The following is a 21,103-nucleotide window of genomic DNA, read 5'->3' on the forward strand; positions in this document are numbered from 1 at the left end:
GATCTATTTATGTGCTGTTGCCATACTGTTTTGAGGCTTTATAATATCTAGAAGTGCTAGTTTCCTTCTAATACTCCTCTTTTGGCATTTTCCTGACTTGTCTTATATTTTAATTTTTCTACATGAACTTTAGGATCAGCTTAACCTGTCCCGTAAGCATTCTGGCAGGGCGGAGTGGCAGTGGGGGAGTGGGGTGGTGGGGGGATCACTTTTAATTTACAGATTAATCTCTTTATTGATGGATGACTCTAAGTTGTAGCTTTAATTTAATCTTTCTCTTACAGATGATATTAACCGTGTTCTTGAGCAACAATGAACAGATTTTAACAGAAGTTCCCATAACACCAGAAACAACATGTCGGGATGTTGTAGAATTTTGCAAGGAACCTGGAGAAGGCAGTTGCCATTTAGCTGAAGTGTGGAGAGGAAATGGTATGTATTAGGCTCTATAAAGATGACTAAGTACATGAAATCCAGTGTTTATTGAATACAGAATGTTGTTTCCGGTTCTTTGTTATCTGGGGTAATAAGGAATTGAGTAAAGTAAAAACTATTTTATCGCATGAGGATAGGATGTTATAAATGCTGTTTGCAAAGAAGTGTGTTCTGTGATTTGACCCTCACCGTAGCCATGTGGAAGAAGCCGGGAAAGCAGATCTGGTTCTTGTGTGAAGGCTTTCTGACATCACTACTGACCAAACGAGAGTTCCCTGTCCACTGAGGCCTTACAGTGTTTCGTTTGTTGCATGTCAGGTTGTTGATCTGCTTTTCTTCTCCCTACGGTAACTTCACGAAGACAAAATCACTGTGGTGTTCCCCTGCGCACAAAGCCTTTTAAATAGTAAGTGCTTCATAAATATTTGCTTATTAAGTTGAGAAGAGTTAATACTGGCTCTTACATTTAAGGATTTGTCAGCTAGCTGGGCAGAGATGATCAGTGTAGGTAATATAATTACCGAATACAGAAAATTCTGCAAAATAATGTGGATTCTCATGGAGATGTGGAATTGAACTGGGATAGGATACACCAGGCGAGGGGAGCAGTGTGAGGGAAGGACAAGAGACGAGCATGGAGAAGGCGTGCTCCTCAGACAGCACTGAGAGGAGGGGCCCAGGAGGGTGGGAACTAGACTGGCAAGGCCACCTGCTCTGACAGCGTGTGGAAGGAGGTAGCTGTGTGCATGGATGGGTCTGAGTCAGGAAGCAAGAGAGTGGTCATTTGGAACATGCTGTGTATGAGGTGGGTGTCCAGATGGATGTGTTTAAAGGACACTTAGGGATAATCAGTGAATTCTTACACTTTTTAAAAATAATTTTTTAATTGAGGTATAATTGACATACAACATTTTATTAGTTTGAAATGTACTATATAATTATTTGATATTTGTATATATTGTGAAATGATCACCACAGTAAGTCTAGTTAGCATCCATTACTGCACACAGTTACAGAATATTTTTTCTTGTGATGAGAACTTTTAAGGTCTACTCTTTTAGCAACTTCAAATATGCAGTATGTTTTTTTTTTAAATTTATTTTTGGTGGCATTGGGTCTTCGTTGCTGTGCACAGGTTTTCTCTAGTTGCAGCGAGTGGGGGCTACTTTTCATTGTGGTGCGTGGGCTTCTCATTGCGGTGGCTTCTCTTGTTGCAGAACATAGGCTGTAGGTGCGTGGGCTTCAGTAGTTGTGGCACATGGGCTCATTAGTTGTGGCTCACAGGTTCTAGAGCACAGGCTCAGTAGTTGTTGCTCCGCAGCATGTAGGATCTTCCCGGACCAGGAATCGAACCCATGTCCCCTGAATTGGCAGGCAGATTCTTAACCACTGTGCCACCAGGGAAGTCCCTGCAGTATGTATTGTTAACTCTGGTCACCATGATGTACATTACATCCCCAGTAAGAGTTCTTTATATATTGTAGATACAGGTCCCTTATTAGGTGTATGATTTGTAAATATTTTCTTCCAAAGTCTTGTGCTTTTAATGTTATCCTTCAGATTCAGAGTAAAAACTTTAAGGACACATTGAGAGAAACTTGACTTTGATAAATGGTGGACTATTTACTAAAGTAGAAGTAAGAGGCCAGGTCCTCAGTTATCAGTCTGATATCAGCTACAGGAAGAGGGGTGTTAAGTAATTGCAGTTTTTAGAGGACTAATGTTAGAGCCTGGTCATTCCATCATTGTTTGCTCTTCTCTAGCCTCTTAGCACTCGTGCTTTTTGTGGCTTGCTGTCACTTCTTATTCCTTATCTGCCCCTTATATTAGTCTGGGAGAGCCCCAGTGGTCCCTGGCCGCTTGAGTCACTCATTTGTTGCAGTCCTTGGCTCCAGGGCCATCTGAAATCATAACCTGTGGTCTAGCCTCATCAGGAATGAGGCCTACCTCCTCGGAGCACAGAGGGTCACAGCCACTGCTCCCACTGTCTAGAGCAGTCCCTAGCACCCACGCACCTTTGCCTCTCATCCCTTCCTTGAATCTCAGAGTGTGTTAAGGGTCCCTCCCCTTTGCTCCAGTACTGTCATTGTATTTATCAAAACATAATATGGTAGCTTTCATCTCTCTCTGTCTTATTGGACTAAAATTCCTGAAGGCAGGAACTTGTTTGTTCACCATCATACTGCCAGTGCCCAGCCTGTTTCTCATAATAGGCCCTGAGTAAACACTTAAATCATTGAGTAAATTGGAGCAGCAAAGCGAGGTCTTGAAGAGATGGTGGTGGATGAGATTCAAAGGAAGGGGAAAAAGCACAGCCTTTCTCAGTCTTTTTTACCCCAGAGGAACCCTTAAGGTAATATTCAGATTTTGGAGAACGCTTTGCATAAAAATGATTGCATCTATAACACATGGTATACTCATGTCATCAGTATTCAGAAATATGATACTCCAATGTAATTGTCAGTGCTTTTGAGAAGAGAGTATTTCTCTGTGGATCTGTGTATTACTTTGCTCAGGCCGCCATAACAAAGTAACACAAACTGGGTGGCTTAAATAAGAGAAATTTATCTTTTCACAATTCTGGAGGCTAGAGGTCTGAGATCAAGGTGTCAGCAAGGTTGGTTTCTCCTGAGGCCTCTCTCCTTGGCTTGTAGACAGCAGTCTTCTCCCTGTGTCCTTACATGGCCTTCCGTCTGTATCTGTGTCCTAATCTCTTCTTAAAGGGACACCAGTCATTTGGATTAGGGTGCACCCTAATGACCTCATTTTAACTTATTACCTCTTTAAAGATCCTGTCTTCAAATAAGGTCACATTCTGAGGTACTAGGGGTTAGGACTTCAGCATATGAATTTGTGTGTGAAGGGACACAACCCAGCCCATAACAGTCTGTTAACTTGGCCAGCTTATTATCCTGATCTTTTTGTGGTTCCCTTCCTCGAGTATGTCAGCTCTCATGCAAATCAGGAGTGTAGGTAGAACCTTCAGTTTTTCTTTTTGTGAAATTTCCTACTTGATTTTCTTTTTGCCTTATCCAAGAATGGCTGAAAGTCTTATCATAGATTTCTCCATTACATAAGATGCTAATGAGGTATAGTATGCTATTAATTCTGCATGATACATGTGGGGTAGTTTTGTTTTCGCTTTAAAACAGAAATACGTTTTAGTTAACCCTTCTTATTTAAAAAAGGTAGTGAAGCTTAGCTTGCTTTTCTTGAAGTTAGTCTTTAAAATTTTTTTACTTATAAAGGGAAACATTTTTTTCAATAACTGGCTTTAAGGCAAAATTGGAGTTTTAACTTTATAAAGTTATGCTCAGACTTGGTAGATTTAAGTGGGGATTGTAAACTGATTTTAATTAATGTGAAAAAAATTTGTAAGCCAAAGCAATATGAATAAAAATATGGCCTAAGACACAATGTTATGTAAAACCAAGGGACACGATTAGGCTTAAACATGGGCCTCACAGCTATAAAACTACAATATACAAGTTCTTAAAAATCTTTTTTATAGGCCTATATCCATAAAAAGTGTTACTTTCAAAACTAAAAATATGGAATGATATTTCTTCATTAGTGTTCAGTTTGTGCTTGCTTTTTGTTGTACAAATACTCAGTTCAGAGTTGAACTAAGCACACACAGACTTCATTTTCAACTGAGATGAGATGATTTATGTCCTTGCCCTTGATGTTGGCTGAATAGGCAAAGCTTGCCTGCACATGTAGGAAGATGAAACGGCAGCAGCACAGTGTGCGCTGCATTTCTATGAATGGTGGGGTTTTCTTCCTTACGGAAGTCTGGCACTTATCTAGGACTGAACAGTAAATCACACCTTGAATGTATGATAAGGCTGCAGCTTGCACAGCTCTTTCTCTTGACTCAGTGTCGGGTTCTCAGGCTGAGCAGGAGGAGCCTCTCGCCCAGACATACTCCTGTGTTGAGAGGAGCCAAAATATGGTTCGGTCTTGTCCTGCTCCTCTCCCACGCCAGGCCGTTTGCTGTGAGCCTTGGAACTTGCCGATATCCTTTCTCGCTTTCAAGCCCAAGCAGCAGTGGGAACATTTCAAGATTTCCTTTTAATTGAGATAAAATTCACATAGCATAAAAATCCCCATTTTAGTGTACAACTTCGTGGTTTTTAGGACATTCTCAGTGTTGTGCAACTATCTCCAAACTCTGTACCTCCCCATTCCTTCCTCCCCCAGGCAACCACTGTATTACTTTCTGGCTCTATGTGTTTGACTATTTTAGGCATCTCATATAAATTGTATCATATAATATGTGACTTTTTAAAAAAGTATTTATTTTTTAATGTGTGACTTTTTGATCTAGCTTTTTTCTCTTAGCATGTTTTCAGGATTCATCCATGTTGTAGCATGTATCAATACTTAATTTCTTTTTTTGGCTGCAAATATCCATTGTATGATATACAACAGTTTATTTATCCTCTCATCAGTTAATGGACCCTTGGGTTGTTTCCACTTCTTGGCTACTATGAATACTGCTGCTGTGGACATTCACGTACCGGTGTTTGTGTGGGCTAGCTGTATTGCCAGCAAGTGCGTTGTCAAGCCTTTATACATCTGATTGCCACCTGTAACATTTTAATGAATAACAAGATTCAGCCAATTTGTTAATGTGTTTCTTTGAGAGAGTGGGAGGCATACTGCTTCATGATAAATATACTAAAGGACATTTTTTTCACTGTTCCCCATTTAATGTGCAGAATTGCTTTTATGTTTACTTCTTTGTGTTTATATGTTACCTAAATTATTTCCCCTTCATGGTCTTGTTTTCACTTTATTAAAGTTAAAATTCAGTGCTTGTAATATCCTTGAATTCTAATATATGTGTACATTTATTTTAAATTATTTTTATTCACTTTTTACTTTTGGTACGAGTCATTTTGTTTGTTTCTGAGAAAAGTAAGATTTTTTGTTTGTTTGTTTTTTTCCTAGAGCGTCCCATACCCTTTGATTATATGATGTATGAACATCTTCAGAAGTGGGGGCCACGAAGGGAAGAAGTGAAATTTTTTCTTCGACATGAAGATTCCCCAACCGAGAGCAGTGAACAAGGTAGATAAGTGCTTTTTTTCCCCCATTTGCTAATTTTTGCCATAAAAGTTAATTCAAACATTAAATTAATTAAAATTAATTTAAGAATTAACAGGAGTAAATATTAAATTATTCACGATTTCCCCCCCTTCACTTACAAGTGGTGAGAGGGAGAGTTGGTATCTCACAGGTTTTTTGACCTCTGTTATTGCAGTTTATGATTATTTCACACTTTCAGCCTCCTCCTCAGGATCCTAAGTTAGTCACGTAATGCACTGAAACATGTAAGGGGACCTGCTGATGAAAGGGATTGCTTTTGATAAATATCACATGGCTGAAATCTCTAGATTTTAAGAATAAATGAAACCATGAAAGGATCATAAAAATTCTGGGAAATATATATATATTTATATAGTATCTATATATGTGTATATATACACATACATGTATATGGAGAGAGAAAGAAAAACAGAAAAATAAGAACAAGACCTAAGTGGGGAGTTCTCTGGTGGCCTAGTGGTTAGGATTCCGGGCTTTCACTGCCACAGCCTGGGTTCAGTCCCTGGTTGGGGAACTGAGATCCTGCAAGCTGCACGGTGTGGCCAAAAAAAAAAAAAAAAAAAAAAAAAGAACAAGGCCTAAGTGTAACTAACTCTAAACCATAATAGAGAAGACAAACCGAATTATTAAAATAAAAAACCAAAAAAAACCTCTTTGCATGGCAGTAACCACATTAAAGCAAGGTCAAAAGACAAATTATAAACTGGGAAACAGCATGTATAGCTCATATTGCAAAGGGCTAATTTCCTTTACGTAAAATGATAAGGAAAAAAACAGTAAAAAAAATAGACAAAATATACAAACCCGATGTTCACAGAAAAGGAAATATTCATGACCCAGAAATATATGCAAAGAAGTTCAGCCTTACTCCTAATAAAAGAAATGTAGGAAAAACACTGAGATACTCTATTTCACCTGTCACGTGGCCAAGATTAGAACATTTAATAACACAGTGTTGGCAAGAACGCTGAGAAACAGGCAGTCTTCCACATTGTTGGCAGCTTCTGTAGAGGGCAGTTTGGTGGTATCTGTTAAGCTTACAAAAGCATGAAACCTTTCACCCAGCAATCTCACTTTTGAGAATTTATCCTAAAGCTGTGTCTGCACACATACAAAATGACATATACATAGTGTAACTCATGGGCACTGCTGGTAGGAGCAGCCTTCAATGCCTCCAGGGGCGTCGGCTGAAGAAACTGGAGTACATCTGCTCTGTGCCCTGTCCCAAACCACTTCCTGCACTTGTCACTTGAATAAGCACAGTGTACACACATGCTGCCTCCTGTGTAACAGAGATGAAAGAGTAATGACGTATTCTGTGTTGGCTTGTGTGTATGAAATATCTTTGGAACGATAAGTAAGAAACTGGTAACATGGCTAGCCTGGGGGGAAGGCTGCTGGGTAGGGGAAGGAGGGAGGGAAAATTGGTCATTTATATCTTTTGGTTCCTTTTGAATTTTTTAAAAAATTTATTTTATTTATTTTTGGCTGTGTGGGTCTTCGTTGTGGCGTGCGGGCTTCTCATTGAGGTGGCTTCTCTTGTTGCACAGCATGGGCTCTAGGCACACGGACTTCAGTAGTTGTGGTGTGCAGGCTCAGTAGTTGTGGCTCGTGGGCTGTAGAGCGCAGGCTTAGTAGTCGTGGTGCACGGGCCTAGTTGCTCTGCGGCATGTGGGATCTTCCTGGACCAGGGCTCAAACCCACGTCCCCTGCATTGGCAGGCGGATTCTCAACCACTGCACCACCAGAGAAGCCTGTTTCCTTTTGAATTTTGAATGATAGGAATATACTACTTTTTAAAAAAAAATTTTATTGGAGTATAGTACATTTACAATGTTGTGTTAGTTTCAGGTATACAGCAAAATGAATCTATTATACATATACATATATCCACTGTTTTTTAGATTCTTTTCTCAAATAGGCCATTACAGAGTACTGAGTAGAGTTCCCTGTGCTGTACAGTAGATCCTTATTAGTTATCTATTTTATATATAGCAGTGTGTATATGTCAATACCAATTTCCCATAAACTACTTATTTTTTAATTAAAATTTAAAATAAGGGAATCTTTTTTTTGGAAAGCATATACACTGTACAGTTAAGAAAGAAACCTTTGTTATTTAGCGGTGATTATGGATTACTTCTGGTATTTAAAAAAAAAACAATGAAAGGACATCCTTTTGTAAAAAGAAGGTTCCTTTATTACAAGTTATCCCTCTTTATTTATTTATTTTTTGCTGAGCCACATGGCTTATGGGATCTGAGTTCCCCGACCAGGGATTGAACCCACATCTTCTGCATTGGAAGCACAGAGTCTTAAGCACTGGACCGCCAGGGTAGTCCCTAGCTGTATTTTTTTTTTAATACCTATTTATTTATTTGGCTACTTCAGGTCTTTGTTGCAGCGCATGGGTTCCTCGTTGTAGTGCGCGGGCTTCTCTCTAGTGGTATGCAGGTTTTTCTGTGTCTAGTTGTGGTGCACGGGCTCCAGGGCTCATGGGCTCTGTAGTTTGTGGCACGCGGGCTCTCTCGTTGAGGTGCGCAAGCTCAGTAATTATGGCGAGTTGCCCCATGGCATGTGGGATCTTAGTTCCTTGACCAGGGATTGAACCTGCGTCCTTGCATTAGAAGGCGGATTCTTTACCCCTGGACCACCAAGGAAGTCCCTGTATTTTTAATTAAAGGATATTTTGCCCCTAGGATGAGCTACTGTCTGCTTTAAAATCATCTTCCCATAGCTGTAAATATCATGCTGTTTTTCACAATGCATCATTACTTCTGGTTTTTTTGTTTTTTTTTTTTTGCGGTACACGGGCCTCTCACCGTTGTGGCCTCTCCCGCCGCGGAGCACAGGCTCCAGATGCGCAGGCTCAGCGGCCATGGCTCACGGGCCCAGCCGCTCCATGGCACGCGGGATCCTCCCGGACCGGGGCACAAACCCGCGTCCCCTGCGTCAGCAGGCGGACCCCCAACCACTGCACCACCAGGGAAGCCCTACCTCTCGTTTTTATTTCACTGGGTGCTGGTCATCTGGAGTCAGGAGACCAAGACTCCAGGCCTAGCTCTTCATCCATTTCTACCTTAGAAAAGGGCCCTGCCTCTCTGGACGGACTCCTCCTGAGGAGGATTAGACTAGCTGGCAGTTAAAGCGCTGTTCTAGTGCTAAGAACTTACTTTAACGCTCTACCTGAGTGCTCCAAATATTTATACCCTAGAGTTAAATGAAAAGTTTTATATTTTACTTTAATCATTATAATATATGTACATAACCCTTACTGTCCCAGGATGGTGGAATGGGGGGAAGGTCTTATATTGTTCTCACTCTGTAAAGTCTGGAAGCGTTAGGGATACTTGAGAGAACTGTCTAGAGTTACAAGGAATGGGACAGCACTGACCTTCCAGTTGACCTTCATTGTCACACCGGATGCTGCTCAGTCTCGTTGTGCTGACGTGGCAAGTACACCTGAGACAGTGGAAGAGCTGGATGCTGAGCTGTTTGAGGTTAGGGAGACAATGCGTCCCAGGGGGATGGCGCTCGAGATGAGGGCCTTGAAGAGGGAGTCGGACCTGGAGGGGAGAGTACAGAGCTGCTGCACTGAAGGCAGGAGACCAGGATGAAGGAGGCTCCGAGGGGGGTGGTGCCAGGGAGTACATCTTTCTCGACCCGGGCTGGTATGGAGGGTTGGTCAGGATTGGAAGAACCAAATTCATCACACGACTCTCATCACTTTTCACAACTTTCAGCAAAGTCCCTGCTTCCCTATTTAATACTCCTCAGCTTAGCTTTGATGGCATTTGTAATGGGACCCTGCTCATCTCCTCAACCTCACTGTCTCTTCTTTCTCTCTTCCACCATATTCTTAGTTGCATATTCATTCCCTGTCGTGCCCTAACTCAGAATTCCATCTTCCTCCAGCTGTGATGCTCCACCCTCTTCCCTTTTTCCTCTGCCTGTGCTTCTGCATGTTCTGCCTCTCTCTCAGAGCTCAAGAAGAAAGGTGGCAGGTAGAACAGCTCTCATTGGGTGCTGTGTCCTGTTTTATTTCTGTTCACTGAACTTCTCCTCCAGCTTTTTTTTTTTTTTTTTTTTTGCGGTACCCGGGCCTCTCACTGTTGTGGCCTCTCCCGCTGTGGAGCACAGGCTCCGGACGCGCAGGCTCAGCGGCCATGGCTCACGGGCCCAGCCGCTCCGTGGCATGTGGGATCTTCCCGGACCGCGGAACGAACCTGTGTCCCCTGCATCGGCAGGCGGACTCTCAACCACTGCGCCACCAGGGAAGCCCTCCAGCTTATATTCTAAGCAGCCAGAGGTGAAGATCCAAGACTCATGTTTCCTCTCTGCTCCCCACAGAGCTGACAAGCCAGTTGTCACCGATATATATTGTTTAAAAGGAGTTACATTTGAGTATTTATTGCTTGTAGAACTATAAGATATAACAAGAAGTAAAGGACAACCCTGACTTAAAAGAGTAGGAATTCTCTATATGGAAGCTAGAGGAGAGTGTGGAGGACATTTCCTTCAATCACCTTGTATACCTGGGGGAACAGAAGCTTAACGTGTAAAGTAACTCGGTGCAGGTCATGTGCAGAGTGTAAGCTAGAATCCGGGGGCTGGTGTGATGGAGTTTGGAGCGAGGCCTCCTGGGTTCAGCACCGGCCCTGCTGCTTACTCAGTTTGGACCTTGGGCAAGTGACTTCCATCCCTGTGCCTCCGTTTCCTTACGTGCAGGTGCATTGGGTTGTGGTGGCAGTTAATGAGGCATCCTGGCGCAGTGCTAAGTGTCAGCTCTTACTATTACTTTCTGACTCCAGAATGCAAGATCATCAAGTTTCTTCTTTACCATCAAAGATTAAGTGGCACTTGATATAATTTCAATGTTGTGTGTTCTATAGTATTCTAATTTGATGGCTTGCTGTTTGCAAGAGGCAGCAATGATAGAATATTAAATTAACCCGAGTACCTTATTTCTTAAAAGTACTAATAACTAAGAATTTAATTTACCCTGTAAACTGATAGATGCTGTAGTCTAGGATGTGTGTATGCGTAATTTCTGCTAATAGGAAATATAATAGCTGTGATGAAATGGCTATTGTATATTCGACTGTGTTCGGTGGCATACTCTGTCATTTCCATTTGTTTAACCTCATTTTTCATTATCACCTCCCTAAGGGCCCTTTACTGGATATAGTATTCTTACTTGCTCCTGTCTTCCCCCTATCAGATGTACTGTATATCTGTTTATGTACCCAGTAGCTTTGCTTTATACATAAAAAGAGTAAGATTTTTTTTTAAATAAATTTATTTATTTTTGGCTGCGTTGGGTCTTCGTTGCTGTGCACGGGCTTTCTCTAGTTGCGGCGAGTGGGGGCTACTCTTCGTTGCAGTGCACAGGCTTCTCATTGCAGTGGCTTCTCTTGTTGCGGAGCACGGGCTCTAGGCGCACGGGCTTCAGTGGTTGTGCCACGCGGGCTCAGTAGTTGGGACTCGCGGACTCTAGAGCGCAGGCCCAGTAGCTGTGGCTCACCGGCTTAGTTGCTCCGCCACATGTGGGATCTTCCCGGAGCAGGGCTCAAACCCGTGTCCCCTGCATTGGCAGCTGGATTTGTAACCACTGTGCCACCAGGGAAGTCCAAGCTTTAATTTTTAATAAAAATTAATTGTGGTAAAATAACAGAGAAGAAACTCTGAAGTCTGGCTGTGGGCAAAGAGGCACCACTGGAAGGTGTGCTTCTTCTTGGACCCTCCCCTGCGGTCAGGGGTGCTGCAGCTCCCACCCAGCCTCCAGTCTGGGGCACAGAGTCACTCTCTGCACGGGGTGCAGCTGGTCGGAGGCTCAGAGCTGACCAGGAGGTAGCCTGTTCCAGCCAGCATTTCATCCAGGACCCAAGAGGGCTCCAGGAACCGGAAGGCGAAGGCCCAGGTCTGAGGACCGTGTCCTCAGGTCACAGAGCAGAGGAGACCCAGGCAGTGCCAGGAGTCAAGGTGAGGTTGGCAGGGGACAGGCCGCCCAGGAGGGGCGCCCCTGTGAGGCCCGAGAGCACCCCTCAGAAGAAGACCTGCCCATGGTCCCCATCTGTCACCCATGCCCACACTCCTGTCGGCAGCCCGACCCCGGTCATCAGGCCCCTGGTCCAGATGAGTGAGCTCTGCAAGCCTGAGGCAGACCTTCAGGCCCCAGTCCAGGCCCGGGGCCCAGTGGAGGCGCAGCGTTCGGGACCGAGGGGGAGGAGGCTGCAACCCCCTCGTCCTCCTCCTCCCCAGTCCGTGCCCACCCCCCAACCCAGGCCGAGTCCTTGTCCCAGGAGGCACTTGGTGTGCTGATGGCTGACCTGGTGGGGTTCCTGCTCCTCAAGTATCGCACCAAGGAGCCGACCTCCAAGGCGGAGATGCTGAGTATGATCCTCCGGGACCATTGGGACCACTTCCCCGTGGTCTTCAGCCATGCCTGCGAGTGCATGCAGCTGGTCTGTGGCATGGACGTGAAGGAAGTGGACCCCAGCAAGCACACCTATGTACTGGTCCCCACCCTGGGCCTCACCTGGAATGCCATGCTGACCGATGGGCAGAGCACGCCCAAGGCTGGCCTCCTGGTGATGCTTCTGGCTGTGATCCTCCTGGAGGATGAATGTGCCTCTGAGGAGGAGGTCTGGGAAGCACTGAGCATCATGGGGGTGTATGCAGGAAGCAGCACTGCATCTGTGGGGAGCCCAGGGAGCTGCTCACCAAAGTGTGGCTGCAGGAGGGCTACCTGGAGTACCGGCAGGTGCCCCACAGCAACCCCGCCCACTACGAGTTCCTGTGGGGTTCCTGGGGCCAACATGGAGACCAGCAAGTGGCAGGTCCTGGAGTATCTGCTCAGGGTCCATCGATGGGATCCCAGGTCCTTCCCATCCCTGTCTGCAGAGGCTGTGAGCATTGAGGAAGAGGGGCCCTGAGCCAGAGCAGCAGCCAGGCTCCTTCCAGGTCCACGTCCAGCAGCTTTTCTTGCAGGGCAGGAAGGGAGGCTGATCCTCCACTGTGAGTTTGAAGAGGGAGCAGTCAGCCTTCTAAGTAGTGAGGGTCTGGGAGAGTTAGGGGAACACGGTGTATAGCATCTTTGGGTTCCTGTTGTGTATGATGACATGGAATTTCATCTCTGTTTTCTTTAGGAATTCTTCAAATATTCCTTTTAAAAGAAGGCTTAATAAGCTTCGGTATCTAAGTTTGTGAATGGCATTGATCACACATGTATTTGCGCTAATTCAGTTCAACGACAAGAGTTTTGCTATTTTGTAAAACAGATTGTGAGATTCCCATATTATTTTGTGATCCTGAACAAGATAACATGGCATTGGAATATGAATCTCTTGGAAATGAGAAAGAACTTTAGAATAAAATTGATGAGGTCAAGAAAAAGAGAAATAAAAGTTAATTCTAAAAAAAATATATATACACACACACACATAACGTAAAATTTACCATCTTGACCATTTTCTAAGTGTTAGAAACTTTTTGATGTAAAGCAATTTCAAAATTCTGAAATAGAATATTAGAAAAAATTTTCATTTAAACAACTTTATGTATACAGGTTGATTATAAGACATTTTTTCAACTGTACTAATTTTTGAGTTGTCCAGCCTGGTATTTTATACTTGTGTTCAATAAATATTTGAATAAGTGAAGCAATGATAAAATACCCCTTTTCTAGTATGTCTTTTAGTAAGTTTGGCCTTCATTTCTCTAGGTGGCCATCAGACCCAAGAGCAAAGAACTCAGAGAAATGTAATAAATGTACCTGGAGAAAAACGCACTGAAAATGGGGTAAGTAATAGTGAATTAAATTGAAAAATTTTAATTGCTTTTTATAGGTACTAATGAATTGGGGTTATAATTTATTTTTAAAGAATTAATTTTGGGGTAGTGCTAACCGAAAACAATAAAACAGCCAATTATTTTACCAGCAAAACAAGTTTATTTGGGAACAGTGAAGAATTGCAATTCAGGACCCGCAGCTCTGGACAACCACATCCCAGTCCTCTAAAGCAAGAGGAAACTCTTTTTTAGAGGAGAAGGGGAAGTTGGGAGGGGCCGCTGTCAACAAAAAGTCTGTTGGAGGAACCTGGGAGTTTGAAGTATGGTGGCTTTACATTGGCTGAATTGTTGTCAGGCAAAGAGGAGATCGTTCTTCCTGCTGCTGGTGGCAGTAGAATGGTGTTACTTCCTCTGGGGATGCACAGTACATCTCTTCCTCTTGGGATCTGCACCAGTGTCTAGTGGTATGTGTGTGAGAGCTCCCCATTGTGGCTTCCCAACTCCATTTTCCTGAGGTTGCCCTTTATTTTCACAGAAGTTGTCATTTCTGTTGAATATTTCAAACATTTTTATGAAGTTATAAAGTGGCAGTCACTTGAGTGGTAATAGTTTTATCAATCCACACCATGGCCCATGCACTGGATGGTCTCAAGCACAGCAGTGCTCTCCATGCCCGTTACATGTTGCCGCCCACAGCATGTCCTGGAGCAGCAGCTGCATGTGTGCCTCTGTGCTCATGACAATGGCCTGTCTCCAGGAAGCAAATGGTCTAGTCTCTAGACTAAGAGATGGGCAGGCAGACTTGCTTTGTATCTTCAGTGTTGATGTCTTGATCCTTCTGTCAGGTCTTAAAAGACAAAGTGGCTGGTGGGTTGAAGTCTTCATAGGTGCCTCCAGGAAAGAGAACTTCCTTTATCATATGGTGTAGAGTTGGAGAATAGGCCTAACATTGATATAGGTGAGGAATTTTGTCTAAGTAGAAGCGTTCTTTTTTTTTCTTCTTTTTTTAATATTTATTTATTTTATTTGGTTGCATCGGGTCTTCGTTGCAGCAGGTGGGCTCCTTTGTGACTTGCAGGCTCCTTTGTTGTGGCACATGGGCTCCTTAGCTGTGGCATGCATGTGGAATCTAGTTCCCTGACCAGGGATTGAACCTGGCCCCCTGCATTGGGAGCACTGAGTCTTATCCACTGTGCCACCAGGGAAGTCCTAAAGGGTTCTTTTTAAGAAATACATGTTAAAAGAATGAGCAGAAATGAATGAACGAGGGTGAATGAATGAGAGAAGGAAGAATGAGAAATTTTCACCATGGTCTTTTCTGGAAGTTTTAGTAATAAGTTTTCCAAATAATTTTCAGGCTGGAGAATTAGTTTCTTTTTCTGGCTCTGCCACTAACTAGGTGTGTAGCCTTGGGCGGGTCACCCCCTGGCATGTGCTTGGCACAGCTATACACTGGAAAAAGCACCGGCCTGGAGTGCGGAGGGCCCATGCTCAGACACGGCTTCAGAACTTTCTAACTAGCTAAGTCTGAGCAAGTTACTTTGCCTCTGTACTTTCCAACTCGCTATTATTGATTTCCGATTTTATTTCTTTTATTGGCTACCATTGTGACTTTAAATGATATACTTAAGTCTCTATTTCTTTGTATGATAAACTTTAAACCATGTCTCTGGACCTCCCTTCTTGTAAGATGAGGGTATTAGCACCCCCTCCCTTTTCTCCGTCTCCCCTTCCCTCCTGTCCTACCTTCCAGCTTTTTCAGCTGTACTTTTCTTTTTTTTTTTTTTTATTTTTGCGGTACGTGGGCCTCTCACTGCTGTGGCCTCTCCTGTTGCGGAGCACAGGCTCCGGACGCGCAGGCATGGCGGCCATGGCTCACAGGCCCAGCCGCTCTGCGGCATGTGGGATCCTCCCGGACCTGTGTCCCCTGCGTTGGTAGGCAGACTCCCAACCACTGCGCCACCAGGGAGGCCCTTTTTTTTTTTAATTTATTTATTTTTGGCTGTGTTGGGTCTTTGTTGCTAAGCACAGGCTTTCTCTAATCGCAGCAAGTAGGGGCTACTCTTTGTTGCAGCGCGCGGTTTTGTTCTCATTGCGGTGGCTTCTCTTGTTACGGAGCATGGGCTCTAGGCGTGCAGGCTTCAGTAGTTGTGGCACGTGGGCTCAGTAGTTGTGGCATGTGGGCTCAGTAGTTGTGGCTCGCGGGCTCTAGAGAACAGGCTCAGTAGTTGTGCATGGGCTTAGTTGCTCCGCGGCATGTGTGATCTTTCCAGACCAGGCATCAAACCCATGTCCCCTGCATTGATGGATTCTTAACCACTGCGCCACCAGGGAAGCCCTCAGCTGTACTTTTATGTTGTCAATGTTGACAATATTTGTGTACTTTTATCTAAGTATAGTTAAGACTTTATACTTTGTTTATACATTGGTGATAAAGTTGAAAACCATTTAATGGTGTTTATTATTTTAGATTTTTCAGATATTAGCCACTGCAGAGCCAAGTGGTATACTAGATTATATTTTCTTCTTTTTAGTTCCAATGTACTAATCCTTGTGCCACTTAAGGAGAACTATTCCTAATGTCAAGATTAAGGATTCTCCTTCCTTACCCTTCAATTTCTAAAGATCATTCCACAAATCCTCTTCTTATTCCTGCCTTCTGATATACTTGTCCACTCCAAATCTAGAGCCTTTGTGGGGTTCCGTCAGGCATATGTGCTTCAGAAAGTCATAAGAAATAAAGGCCTAGGCCCCACTGGCAGAACTTTTGATTCAGTAAGTTTGGAATGGGCCAGGAAAACTCCCTATATGACTCTGTTGCCCTGCCAGGTTTGGGAACCTCCAGGTTACATGTACCCACTGTCGGAAGCATTCAGAACTTACCTGTACAACAGAATTTTGAAGATCCTTTTGAGTTCTAAGATTTCCTGACCTGAGCTTTAGGGAAGGTGAAGTAAATACATTGAGTAGGCTTTGTGTATTGAGGCGGGGTATGTGTGTATATGATAAAGGGAAGGGACTCAGGAGGAAAGGATTCCCTTCCAATAACGTAATAAGGTGAGTTTTGATGTTTTGATGTGATGGGTCTGTGATCTTTTCCAGGATGAAGTTGTTTCTTGTTAACATGGAAATGATGTTTACATTTCAAGAGCAACAAAACTGAAACCTGAAACCAAAATTAAAAATGTGTTTGTAGGGCTTCCCTGGTGGCGCAGTGGTTGAGAGTCTGCCTGCCGATGCAGGGGACACGGGTTCATGCCCCGGTCCAGGAAGATCCCACATGCCGTGGAGCGGCTGGGCCCGTGAGCCATGGCCGCTGAGCCTGTGCGTCTGGAGCCTGTGCTCCACAACGGGAGAGGCCACAGCAGTGAGAGGCCTGCATACCGCAAAAAAAAAAAAAAAAAAAAAAATGTGTTTGTAGCCTTTACATGAGCTTATAATTAGAGGAAGGTAGAGAGCTAGCGAGGAGGTATAACTCTGGCCTAGAAGCATGACATCTAAGATGTTACTGTGTTTTATGGCACACACACCTGCCTTTTAAGCCTAATAATATATTACCTTTGTGAAGTACTTTATTGTCTACAAAGCACTTTTACATGCATTTTTTTTTTTTTTTGGTGGTGGTACGCGGGCCTCTCACTGCTGTGGCCTCTCCCGTTGCGGAGCACAGGCTCCGGACACGCAGGCCCAGCGACCACGGCTCACGGGCCCAGCCACTCCGTGGCATGTGGGATCCTCCCGGACCAGGGCACAAACCCATGTCCCCTGAATCGGCAGGTGGACTCTCAACCACTTGTGCCACCAGGGAAGCCCTACGTGCATTTTTAAAGTTAATAAGGGGCTTCCCTGGTGGCGCAGTGGTTGAGAGTCCGCCTGCCGATGCAGGGGACACGGGTTCGTGCCCCGGTCTGGGAAGATCCCACATGCCGCGGAGCGGCTGGGCCCGTGAGCCGTGGCCGCTGAGCCTGCGCATCCGGAGCCTGTCCTCCGCAACGGGAGAGGCCACAACAGTGAGAGGCCCGCGTAACGCATAAAAAAAAAAAAAAAAAAGTTAATAAGATGTTAAAAATGTCCTTCTCCAAAAATGTTTTTGTGTATATCCTGGATATAGAATGGTGGCACAGTGAACCTTCTGTCTGTGGGCTGCAGCAACCAGGAACAGATCCAGCAGCCTGTGGGTTGGAAGAGAAAGACAGGCTGCTGATTTGGTGTGATTCATGCCCATTAGCAGCTGCTGAGGCAGGAGGCTGCGAAAGTTCTACTCTCCTAAAATTGCAGGTCATGAAGTCAGGTTGTCTAAGAAATAAAGGCCCACGGGCCTCCCTGGTGGTGCAGTGGTTAAGAGTCCGCCTACCTATGCAGGAGACACGGGTTCGAGCCCTGGTCCATGAAGATCCCACATGCCATGGAGCAACTAGGCCCATGCACCACAACTACTCAGCCCACGTGCCACAACTGATGAATCCCGTGCACCTAGAACCCGTGCACCGCAATGAAGAGTAGCCCCCACTCGCCACAACTAGAGAAGCCCGCGCATGGCAGCAAAGATCCAACACAGCTAAAAGTAGATAAATAAATAAATTTATGTATTTTAAAAAAAAAGAAAGGCCCAGATCCCATTGGCAGAACTTTTGATTCAGTAAGTGTGAGGTGGGCCTGGAAGACTCCCCATATGACTCTGTTGCCCTGCCAGTTTGGGAACCTCCAGGTTATATGTACACACTGTCGTAAGTATTTGGAACTTACTTTTCCAACAGAACTTGGAAGATCTTGTTTAACTTTATGGTATAAAGGCAAATTGATTTATTCTCATTGTGTATGCCTGTATCAGGGATCCCAAGACCACCCCCGGTGTCGGTGATTTGCTTGGAGGACTCCCAGGGCTCAGCATTATGGTTGTGCTCATGGCTGCAACCTCCTCCAGTCAGAGGACACAGAGCAAGAGCAACAGAGGGAAGAGGGGCACGGGGTGACGTCTGAGGAAACCAGGCTCCCAAGAGTCCGCTCCCAGTGGAGTCACACAGGATGCACTTAATTCTTCCAGCTGCTAATCGTGACACGTGTGAAATGTCTGCCAGGGAAGCTCGTCAGAGCCCGGAGGCCTGGGGTTTTATTGGGAGCTGCTCACGTGGGCAGCCTCTGTCTAGCAAGCACCAAAACTCCAGACTCCCAGAAGGAAAGCAAGCATTTTACTTAGGTGTCCTGAAAGTATCTATACTTCTTTGCTGTTTTCTCAGCCAGTCAGGCTAAATCTGAGTCCGTTTCTACTCTATTCCTCTACATCCACTAAGTTGCCAAGGCCAGTTGATCCTACCCCCACCCCCCATATTTTCTTCTAAGAGCTTTATAGTTTTAGCTCTTATATTTAGGTCTGTGGTCCATTGTCCATTTTGAGTTAATTTTTGTGTATGGTATGAAGTAGGGGGGCCAAGTTTATTCTTTTGCATGTAAATATCCAATTACCCCAGCACCATTTGGTGCAAAGACTATCCTTTCCCCATTGAATTGTCTTGGCACCTTTGTCAAATCAATTGACTGTATATGTGTTTGTTTGTTTCTGGAAGCATTTATTATTAATATGGTCACTTAGTCTCCTTGTTTTCCATATGGTACCCAGGACTCAGCTGGGGCTGTCATCTCCCAGGCCAGATAACGTTTCAATTGTCTAGAGAATAAACTTCTAGACTTCCGCCAGGGTAAGAGAGAGGCAGTCACCTAGATCATAGAGTTGGGGAGAAGATCTAGGGATTTTACTGCTGCTTAAATATCTTTCACTCAGTTTGCTTTGTTTTAGGTGCCTTACATTTCATCCCCCTTTCCAGAGATACATAGTTTTGCCAATTCCTGAGCCCTTTGAAGGTTCTGTGATATAACTGGTTTCTTCATCCAGTTTCACCTCTTCTCTCTTGAGGTTTGTCTCAGATCTACTAGGTCAGTTACTTCTCATCCATTCTCTCTCCAGCTTCCAAACATTCTTGATGTCTCCATTCCTGTTTTTGTGGTTTTATATTATTTGATGTCAAAAATCCCTTTACTATCATATAGTGGTTTTGAGATTTAATGAAATTAGGATTAAATAATTCTCTGTTTTGAGCAGAAGAACTAAGTGTACATTTCTGTTAATTTCTCCTGTTGGGATTTGTTGAACTTACTGATTCTGAGGATTGGCATCTATCAACATAGCTGGAAAGTTCTCTACTGTTATCTCTACAGGTATATCTTCTTCCACATTCTTTCTTTTTTCTTCTCTGGAACTTTGATTAGACATGTTATATCTTTCATTTTATCCTTAATTACTCTTTTATATTTTCACTTTCTTTGTCTCTTTGTACTGTGTTCTGGATAATTTCTTAAGATACATTTTTCAGTTAATGAATTCTGTCTTTCACTGTGTTTATTTGGATGTTAGTACATATAATATGCTTTTAGTGTTACTTGTTATGAAAAGACAAGGCACAGTGTGGGAGAAAATACTTGCAAATACTATACCTGATAAGGAACTATATTCAGAATATAAAAAGAAATCTCAAATCTCATTAAGAAAATAAAACAGTTTTAGAAGAAGCAGGCAGAGTATTTGAATAGATGCTTCACTAAAGAAGGTATGTGAATGTCAAGTAAGCACGTGTAAACATGTTCCACATCATTAGTTTTTAGGAAAATACAAATTAAAACCACAGTGAGATACTACCACGCATCCATCAGAATGTTTAAAACTAAAAAGACTGGTGATAGCAAGTGCTGGCAGAGGTGTGGAGAGCCTGCGAGACACACACGGCTGCTGAGAATGTAAGTGGTGTGGTCTGGAACACAGTTGGACAATTTCTTTAAAACCTGAACATAAATCTGTTATACGATACAGCAGTTCTACTTCTAAGTATTTACACGAGAAAGGAAAGCAGATGTCCATATAAACTTGTACATGAATGTTATAGCAGTTTGATTTGTGGTAGCCAAAAATCTAGAAAAACCCTAATGTCTTTTAACAGGTGAATGGACAAAAAAACAGTTATATCCATACAATGAAATATTCCTGAGCAATAAAAAAGAATGAACCGGGCATCCCTGGTGGCACAGTGGTTAAGAATCCGCCTGCCAATGCAGCGGACACGGGTTCAAGCCCTGGTCTGGGAAGATCCCACATGCCGTGGAGCAGCTAAGCCTGTGTGCCACAACTACTGAGCCTGCACTCTAGAGCCTGCAAGCCACAACTACTGAGCCCACGCACCACAACTACTGAACCTGTGCTCTAGAGCCTGTGAGCCACAACTACTGAGCCCACGTGCCACAACTACTGAAGCCCGTGTGCCTAGAGCCCGTGTTCCGCAACAAGAGAAGCCACCGCAATGAGAAGCCCGCGCACTGTAACAAGAGTAGCCCCCGCTCGCTGCAACTAGAGAAAGCCCGCGAGCAGCCACGAAGACCCAACAACGCAGCCAGAAATAAATAAATAAATAAATTTTTTAAAAAAGAAAAGAATGAACCACTGCTGCATGCTACACCATGGATGGATCTCAAATCATTACGCTGTAAGAAAGAAGCCAGACAAAAGAGTACACACTGTATAAGTTCCATTTATATAAAATTCGAGAAAACATAAACTAATTTCTAGTAAGAGAAAGTAGATCAGCAGTTGCCTGTGGACCTGGGACCTTGGAAGGGGTTGGAGGGAGGTGGGAGGGAGGGATTACAAAGGAGCACAAGGAGGTTTTAAGGGTGATGGGTTTGTCCATTTTCTTCATTGTTGTGATAGTTTCATGGT

The 21,103-nt window shown here is 43.9% G+C and overlaps 1 protein-coding gene across 1 annotated transcript in view; it reads left to right on the forward strand.

Moving 5' to 3' along the window:
- Positions 1 to 242: 242 nt before the first annotated feature.
- Positions 243 to 21,103, forward strand: part of PPP1R13B (protein phosphatase 1 regulatory subunit 13B) — a 52,753-nt gene continuing 31,892 nt past the window's right edge. Inside the window, exons 1-3 of the mRNA XM_065870935.1 lie at positions 243 to 432; positions 5,392 to 5,511; positions 13,274 to 13,350. Coding sequence (XP_065727007.1) covers positions 243 to 432; positions 5,392 to 5,511; positions 13,274 to 13,350 — 387 coding nt within the window. The remainder of the gene's footprint in view (positions 433 to 5,391; positions 5,512 to 13,273; positions 13,351 to 21,103) is intronic.

The sequence above is a fragment of the Phocoena phocoena genome, chromosome 2 (assembly GCF_963924675.1).
Source record: "Phocoena phocoena chromosome 2, mPhoPho1.1, whole genome shotgun sequence".
Classification (NCBI taxonomy): Eukaryota; Metazoa; Chordata; class Mammalia; order Artiodactyla; family Phocoenidae; genus Phocoena; species Phocoena phocoena.